General features: G+C 43.2%; 1 protein-coding gene across 4 annotated transcripts in view; it reads right to left on the reverse strand.

Moving 5' to 3' along the window:
- Positions 1-9,192, reverse strand: part of USP24 (ubiquitin specific peptidase 24) — a 97,917-nt gene extending 88,725 nt beyond the window's left edge. For all 4 annotated transcript variants that reach the window (XM_081322892.1, XM_081322894.1, XM_081322891.1 and 1 more), the window contains exon 1: positions 8,635-9,192. In XM_081322892.1, the coding sequence (XP_081179018.1) occupies positions 8,635-8,970 (336 nt within the window). In that variant the 5' untranslated portion in view covers positions 8,971-9,192. The remainder of the gene's footprint in view (positions 1-8,634) is intronic.
- Between the last annotated feature and the right edge of the window lie 456 nt (positions 9,193-9,648).

Here is a 9,648-nt window from a genome sequence, read left to right on the forward strand (position 1 = left end):
AGAGGTTGAAACTAGTATACAAGGTGAAAGTCTGCAAAAACAACAACAACAAAACCTTGTGGCTACAATTAGTTATAGGACAAGAACATCAAACTTTGAAATGTGAAGGTAGTGACAGTAGTGAAAGGTACAGTAAGAGAAATGTGGTGAATGAAACTCAAATGAGTGAAAGTAATAACTAGAAGCGACAATTTTGTGGACCAAAACCACAAGCAAGAATCTCATTGATGGGGTCAGTACTGATAAAAGAGGCCTCATTTTACAAGGCTCCTATCAATTGCAAGGTGGGATATGAAAAGCACTGACCAATGCTTCTCATGCTCAAGACTTGAACCTGACAAACAGAAATTAAGGAATTTAAAACTGATATTTTAGGAATACATAAACTTTGGTGGATCAGGCTGAACTACTGTAGATCAGACAAATACATGAGACTATTAAGTGTCTTGACCATATGAAGAAATGGAGTAGCAGTGACATTCAAAACTGGCCCTGTTAAATATATGCTCAATTATGTCCAGAAAGCAGGATCATGACTATCAAAATCAGTGGCCATCCAGTGAATATCTGAACCACAGATGCAATGATGGAGATACTTAAATATTCCATGACAAACTACAAGAAGAGATACATGTAATAGGTGATTAGAATGGAGGAATTAAAATTACTGGCAAACCAAATCATGCAGGATGCAGGTAAACAGAATTTTGCAAAGAAAATTCTTATTTTTTATTACTTACACCTGCTTCAAGTGACACAGACTCTACTCTTGGACATCACTAAAGGGACATTTGAATAAAACCGATTACGTAAGAGGAAAAAGCAAATGGGGAGGTGCAATCAAATGAGACAAGACACTTCCAGGTGCAGACTCTGGAACAGTGAATTATGCTTAGAAAGCTAAAGAGAGTAAATGTAGCAGAAAGATTTGAGCTGGAAGACATACAAATCAGAAGACAAAAGCTTTGTAAGGAAATTACAGTCATCTGAAAGAAAACCCAGGGAGCTATGGGAAATGGTAAAGAGGCATTGTGAATGCTGAAAAACACACGGACAAACACGTGCCCAAAATACCAAATTTCAAAGAGGCAAATATCCATGTGGATTTGAGAACAAGCTACCATGTTAGCAAATAAATAAATGAAATAAAACAAGGCAAAAGTTAAAAGAAGTCTTGGGCGACAAGAAACTCTTACAATCGCTGAACACAGATTTCCAATGACGAGCAAAAAAAGAAAAGGTATTTTGATCGAGCCTATCAACAATAACATGAAAGTTTAATGAAATGTGTTTTTAACACGATCAGAGAAATCACAGGAAAAATCACTATAAGGTAGGACTATTTAAAAGGAACAGAGTCCAATGTGGCTAAAATGAAGGAAAAACTACTACTGAAATCATTTGGTGAAGGAATGACAGAAACATTGGTAAGATGAAGTTTAAAATTATACAACTACACGTATCCATAAGAGATCATCACTTGGACTCAACAGATCTAGATATTTTTTTCCTTTTTAGGGAAGGTTGCTGTCTTATAGTTCCAAAGGTCTTGGAAGAAGCAAATTATCTGGACCCTTTTCAGACAGGGCCTGCCTCTCTGTCTAGTATGGGACACGGTGGCACAGAGGTTTAATGACGCTGAATGTGCTGAGCAATTGCCAGCACTCTGGTGGTTCGAGTCCAGCTCTGCCAAACAGGGTGAGCTCTTGTCTCTTGTCCATAGCTCCTGCCCACTTAGCAGTTTGAAAGCATTGTTTGCAAGTAGATAGATAGGTACTGGAATTTACACGATGGGAAACTGCTGGCTGCATTCTCTGTGGGGAGCTGGAACTGGTGCTGGATTTGCCTAGGCGTGATCGGCCCAGGAGGAAAGTCCTGGATGAACCGACTTCCTCCGAGGCCAGCCAGTGTAAAGCTAGTTCATCCTCTTGTGGTGCCTTTATGCAACAAATGGATTAGCGACTGTTAGCTGCCAGGACTTCTACTATGTGCATAACATTGTAGCCTCCCTGGCCTTGTATGCCATACGCTAAATAAATAAATATCAAGTTGCTAGGAGACAAAAACACATAATGGCACATAACCAAGCAATCGATTTTAAACCAAATCTCAGTTCTGCAGGATCCCGGATTTTGGATTCATTGGCCCATTTGGGGTACCTTGGTTCAAAAATTGTTGCCCTATGATATACCATTTCGTCCAGTTAAAGGTCAGGACAACTAGGTTTTGTGTGTGTGTGTGTGTGTGTGTGTGTGTGTGTGTGTAAGCTAAAAGGTGTAACAAAACACTTAATTGTTTTTCTGAGAAACAATTTATAATAAAGAAGCTACTATAAGATGTTTGAAGGAACAGAGCACTTCAAAATAAGAAGAATCTATACTGACTGCAAATACATTTTCAGAAATTTGCACAGTATACATTTTTTATAAGAAAGGTATTGGAAGCGATGACAGCTGGATTCAAAATTGTGTCATGTGGATGATACTATTTTGTCACCTAAGAGTAATGATGACTTAAATCATTATGAAAACAAAAATGGATAGTGAAAAACCTGCGATGATACACATTGAAACAAAAAAGGTAATGTTAACCAACTTGCTTAACAACTCATAGTTGACTACAGAGATGAAAGTGGCAGACAGTTTTGTTTTCTTGCATTCAAGAGCAACTGAAGAAAAACAGTGTGATAAACGATCAAACAGGAAACAAGTTTTAGAGTAAGGTAATTACAAACTTAAACAAGATAATCAAGCTTAAGGCTATTACTATGACAACAAACAAAACAGTTAAGCAATTATTTTTTCATTGGCAATTTATTTATAAATGTGATTTATAAATAATACCAAATCATGAGGACTATGGCTCTCAAATAATGTACACATGGAAAGCAGTAATGTACAGCTGTGAAAGCGTCACTAAGTTAGAGTGAGAAAGCAGTAACTTAAAAATATGGATTTGGATACAGTTACTCGGAGCATCATGGCCTAAAAGAACAGCCGTAAATTGGTTCTAGATGAAACAGACTGAGGCCTTCCTTGAGCTCAAGTAAAAACTCATATTTATGCATGTACTCTAGAATAAATTATGAAGGGAACTAGTATGCTTGGAAAGACATGAAAGAGATAGAGAAGACCACAAAGAAAGGGAATAGATGGGATCTGGAATATCTCTGGAAGCACTTCAGATTATTGCTGGGGAAATGGTGAGAATGGTCCATAAAGTCACCCTGGTTTAGGTCCAAATTGATGGCACCTTACTATTATATGTTCCACTGTTTATGGGGGGAAGACTACAGAGCATCCTTGACTTATAACCAGTTACTTAGTGACCAAAATTACAACAGACCCCCCCCCCCAAAAAGCCATGTACAAGTTGGCTTCAAATTTACAGCCGCTGCCACCTCGCCCCCAGTCATTTGCTCTTACAATTGATCACAAGGACACTGCAGACCCCCTTATCTCCCCCCATCTGGTCCCTGCAGGCCTTGGGCATCCTGTGCTTTGCTTAACAAATATACTAGGGAGAGCAGGGGTGGAGGTTATTAAGTGAGACAACTATGTGATCACCTTGCTTAATGACCATAATGACTTGTGACTGTAAAGTAAAATTCCAGTTCACCTGAGCTTTTGGGAACAAAATTATGCCTAGAGGACCAGGTGGTATTTTTTGGATGATGAGTCACTGAGAAAATGGAGACTGTAAACTAAATGAAACAGAAGGCTAGTAAGTCCTGAAGGTACCAGATTACACATATTACCCATAGGATAAAGCAGTAATCCCCTTCATGGATTACTGCCTTGTCGTGGCGAAGGGGCTTGCATAATTCAATGAAGCTATGAGCTATGCCGTGCAGGGCCACCCAAGACGGACAGGTCATAGCAGAGAGTTCTGACAAAACGTGATCCACTGGAGAAGGAAATGGCAACCCACTCCAGTATCTTTGCCATGAAAACCCTATGGACAGTACCAAAAGGCAAAACGATATGACGCTGGAAGATGAGCCCCTCAGGTCGGAAGGCGTCCAATATGCTACTGGGGAAGAGCAGAGGGCTAGTACTAGTAGCGCCAGAAAGAATGAAGCGACTGGGCCAAAGCCGAAAGGACGCTCAGCTGTGGATATGTCTGGTGGTGAAAGAAATGTCCGATGCTATAAAGATTTTTTTCTCCATAGGAACCTGGAATGTAAGATCCATGAATCAAGGCAAGCTGGACGTGGTCAAACAAGAGATGACAAGACTGAACATCAACATCTTAGGTATCAGCGAACTAAAATGGACAGAATGGGTGAATTTAATTCAGATGACCATCAGGTATACTACTGCGGGCAAGAATCCCTCAGAAGAAATGGAGTAGCCTTCATAGTCAATAAAAGAGTAGGAAAAGCAATACTGGGATACAATCCTCAAAATGACAGAATGATCTCAGTTCGAATCCAAGGCAAACCATTCAATATCACAGTAGTCCAAGTCTATGCCCCAACCACCAGTGCTGAAGAGGATGAAATTGACCGGTTCTATGAAGCCCTACAGCACCTTATAGAACTAACACCAAAAAATGATGTCCTTATCATCATGGGGGATTGGAATGCTAAAGTAGGAAGCCAAAAGATAACCAGAATAACAGGCAACTTTGGCCTTGGAGTACAAAATGAAGCAGGGCACAGGCTGATAGAATTTTGTCAAGAGAATACGATGGTCATAGCAAACACTCTTTTCCAACAAGCCAAGAGACGGCTCTACACATGGACATCACCAGACGGTCAACACAGAAATCAGATTGACTATATGCTCTGCAGCCAAAGATGGAGAAGCTCTATACAGTCAGTAAAAACAAGACCAGGAGCTTACTGTGGCTCAGACCATGAGCTTCTTGTTGCAAAGTTTAGGCTTAAACTGAAGAAAGTAGGGGAAAGCACTAGGCCAGTCAGGTATGAATTAAATCATATCCCTGTTGAATATACAGTAGAGGTGACAAATAGATTTAAGGAATTAGATCTGATAGACAGGGTGCCTGAAGAACTATGGACAGAGGTTCGCAACATTGTACAAGAGGTAGCAACCAAAACCATCCCAAAGAAAAAGAAATGCAAGAAAGCAAAATGGCTGTCTGAGGAAGCTTTGCAAATAGCTTAGGAAAGGAGGGAAGTGAAAGGCAAGGGAGAAAAAGAAAGATACGCCCAATTGAATGCAGAATTCCAGAGAATAGCTAGAAGAGATAAGAATGCCTTCTTAAATGAACAATGCAAAGAAATAGAAGAAAACAATAGAATAGGGAGGACCAGAGATCTTTTCAAGAAAATTGGAGAGATGAAGGGAACATTCAATGCAAAAATGGGCATGATAAAGGACCAAAATGGCAGGGACCTAACAGAGGCAGAAGAGATTAAGAAGAGATGGCAAAATTACACAGAAGAACCATACAAGAATGCGCTTAACGTCCCTGATAATCACAATGAGGTGGTCACTGACCTCGAGCCAGACATCCTAGAATGTGAAGTGAAGTGGGCCTTAGAAAAGCTGAGCAACAACAAAGCTAGTGGAGGTGACAGTATTCCAGCTGAGCTATTCAAAATCTTAAAAGACGATGCAGTAAAAGTGCTACACTCAATTTGCCAGCAAATTTGGAAAACTCAACAGTGGCCACAGGATTGGAAAAGATCAGTTTACATTCCAATTCCAAAGAAAGGCAGTGCCAAAGAATGTTCAAACTTAAAATCCTACAAGCTAGACTCCAGCAGTATGTGGATCGAGAACTACCAGAGGTACAGGCAGGATTTCGAAGAGGCAGAGGAACTAGAGATCAAATTGCCAACATACGCTGGATCATGGAGAAAGTTAGGGAGTTCCAGAAAAACATCTACTTCTGCTTCATTGACTATGCTAAAGCCTTTGATTGTGTGGATCATAACAAACTGTGGCAAGTCCTTAAAGAGATGGGAGTACCAATCATCTTATTTGTCTCTTGAGAAACCTATATGCGGGCCAAGAAGCAACAGTGAGAACTGGACACGGAACCACTGATTGGTTCAAAATTGGGAAAGGCAGGGCTAGATGAATCAAAAGTTGGAATTAAGATTGCTGGAAGAAATATCAACAACCTAAGATATGCAGATGATACCACTCTAATGGCAGAAAGTGAAGAGGAACTGAAGAGTCTCTTGTTGCAAGTGAAGAAGGAGAGTGCAAAAGTTGGGTTGAAACTAAACATTAAGAAAACCAAGATCATGGCATCTGGCCCTCTCAATTCCTGGCAAATAGATGGGGAAGAAATGGAGGTAGTGACAGATTTTATTTTCCTGGGCTCCAAGATCACTGCAGATGGGGACTGTAGTCAAGAAATTAAGACACTTGCTCCTGGGGAGGAAAGCCATGGCAAATCTAGACAGCACACTAAAAAGCAGAGACATCACCCTGTCAACAAAAGTGCGTATAGTCAAGGCTATGGTCTTCCCAGTTGCAATGTATGGCAGTGAAAGTTGGACCATAAGAAAGGCTGAGCGCCAAAGAATTGAGGCCTTTGAACTCTGGTGCTGGAGAAGACTCCTGCGAGTCCCTTGGACTGCAAGGTGATCAAACCGGTGAGTCGTAGATGAGATCAACCCTGACTGCTCTTTAGAAGGCCAGATCCTGAAGTTGAAACTCAAATACTTTGGCCACCTAATGAGAAGGAAGGACTCACTGGAGAAGAGCCTAATGCTGGAAAAGATTGAGGGCAATAGAAGAAGGGGACGACAGAGAATGAGGTGGCTGGATGGAGTTACTGAAGCAGTAGGCGTGAGCTTAAATGGACTCCAGAAGATGGTAGAGGACAGGAAAGCCTGGAGGAACGTTGTCCATAGGGTCGCGATGGGTCGGACATGACTTCGGAACTAACAACAACAACAAAAGCAGTAATGACTGACCATATGTTTTTGAAAACATTAAGAGAATCTGGTGTTTTCTAACAAAATCCCAGTAATTATAGTTAGGGAAAAAAGAATGAAAAGAGAAATATGACATCAGGCCAAATAGTACTTTTGTGTTTTTACTGTTTTAAGATTCTAGGTACTTAAAGGTTAATTCACAAAATTTATAAACTTTATAAACGTAAGGTTTCTTGGCCACATCTAACTTAAAATGGGGGCCTTCAGGCTTTTCCCCCATATCCATATTTTTGTACTACCTCAGGTTCTTTCAGGAAGAATCTGAAAGCTCACAAACTCATTTTTGGCAGTTTTGCAGTTACTAATACAGATGTACTATTACAGGTGCCATAATATTTTCTTCACAGACCAGAATAACTAAGCTTGTGTTTTTTTTATGAGCCCAGTACCATGCAGGTCTGCAATTCCTTCCGCTCTTATGTTCCATTTGTAACACAAAAATCCAGCAATTATATAAAAAGAAACAGGACAGTGTAATAAAAGTTACTACTACAGCATTAAAACAAAGCCATTGAAATTACTAACAGGAGAAGGATTGGAGGAAAGTGCCTTGGTTAAACAATGCAAAAAAACCCCCAACAAAATACAATATCAGCATTTTTTTTAAAAAAACAACAACAACCGAATCTATGTTTCAGTCTCCACAGACGGGTGACAAAGAGAAGTCACAACTCATCAACTTTCACTATTACAGCCCAAACAGGACTTTGCACTCAAGCTGCTTTTCCTAGGCTTGAGGCTACAGGCTTCCGTGCCAAACAAGGACACATGCACAAGACTAGCAACCAAGCGGTTTAATACTCCTTATAATCATCTAACAAGCCCGCTTAGTTGCGATTGGGGAATCAAGTCTACGGGGAATCGGAAAAAGGAGCTTTTTCTTCTTCTTCTTCACAGCCGTGTGTGGGATTCAAAAAGATCTCAACTTTGGAATCTTTTTTGAATCCCACGAATGGCTGGGGGGAAAAAACAAAACCACAAGGGGAAGCTCCCAGGGAGGAGAAAAAGAGGTTTTTAAGAAAAGGCTGGACAGCCACCTGTCTGAAATTGGTATAGACTGGAGTCTCCGGCTTGACGAGAAAGACCTCCAAGGTCCCTTCCAGCTGGAATTCCGATTGAAAAAAAAATGAGACTACCAGCGCTTGAGGACTCTCAAGGAGGGAGGGGGAGGGGATTCCCGAGGAAGGCTTGCATTATGCCTTGTTTTCAGCCTCCCAGCCCTGCGAGAGCGAGCCTTGGTGGAGCAGTGGGCTAATGCCTCCTTAAGTAACACCAGCTGCCTGCAATTAGTACAGGTTCGAGTCCCACCAGGCTCAAGGTCGACTCAGCCTTCCATCCTTCCGAGGTAGGTAAAATGAGGACCCAGATTGTTGGGGGCCATAAGCTGACTTTGTAATAATGCCGCTGGGGCGGGGGGGCAAAAGCCCTAATAAAGCAGGCATATACATAGAATGAAGGCTATTGCTAAGCACATTGGTTTGTGCTTCTTAGATTGTAAGCCGCCCTGAGTCTTCGGAAAAGGGCGGGATATAAATGGGATTAAAATAAAAAAAATAAAAATAAAAGCCGAGCGGCCGCGGTCTCACCCAGAGCACCGCTGCGGGGGTGGGTCATGCCCGAACGCCTGTCACCGAATTGTTCCGGCATAGGATCCGGCCAGATCCCCGGCTCGCTCCGCCGCTTGCCCCTCCCGCCCCACAGCGACCCCTTACCTCGTTTTCCACCACCTCGTGGTAGGCAGGGGGTGGGTCGAAGCCGCTGGTGCCGCCGCCGCCGCCGTTCACGCCGCCGCCGCTGCTAATGTCGCCGCCACCGCGCGAGCCGCCGCTTTGCTGGGGGCCTCCCTGTCCGCTGGTCTCGCCGCCGCCGCCGCCGCCGCCGCCGCTGTCCATGGGCTCATAGTGGAGACCGGGCCGCTCGTTGGTGAGCAGCGCCACGGCCTCGTTGATGTCGTTCTTGGCCAAGCGGAGGGCCCTTCGGATGGCGGCTGCATCCGAAAACCCCATGCAAAGCAGCGTGGTCGTGTGTTGTTCTTCCTCGCTTTCCATGGCGTCTCTTTCAGCTCGGGTTCAAGCGCTACTCCCGGTCGCTTTACTGTTGCCGCCACCCGCCCTGCGCGCCGCCATGTTGAGGGGAACCTCCTTCTTTCCTCCTCCTCCTCCTCCTCCTCCCCCCCGCTCCGCTCCCTTTCACCGCCTTAGGGCCGGACAAGAGTATAAGCGCCCACACCCACCCGGAAGCGGCCGCTGAAGCCGGGATACTGGTCACGTGAGGAGGGAGACTGAGCCGCTGACTGAACTTGAATGGAACGTAGCGAGAGGGTGGGAAAGGAATCTCGTTGACATGGAAACCGCCGAGGCCGGCCTGGGATGGAATGCTTACGAATCGCGATTTAGGTAGATTTATGACTCTTGCACTCCAAGACGTTTAAAGGGAGAATAAGAAAGCCTTATTAAAAAAAGAGAAGATGGCTGCACGCATGCCGTTAATGCCACGGCTTCTCTATCGTTGGAGAAGTGGTTCATATTTACTGTTTCTTTTTTCCTTTTCCCTTAAATCAGGGGTCTTCAAACTTGGCCCTTTTATGACTTGTGGACTTCAATTCCCAGAATTCCTCAGCCAGCTTTGCTGGCTGAGGAATTCTGGGAGTTGAAGTCCACAAGTCATAAAAGGGCCAAGTTTGAAGACCCCTGCCTTAAATACTAGCGTTTTGATGTTGCGGCGTT

Source organism: Vipera berus (genome assembly GCF_964194415.1).
Source record: "Vipera berus genome assembly, chromosome: 3".
Taxonomy (NCBI): Eukaryota; Metazoa; Chordata; class Lepidosauria; order Squamata; family Viperidae; genus Vipera; species Vipera berus.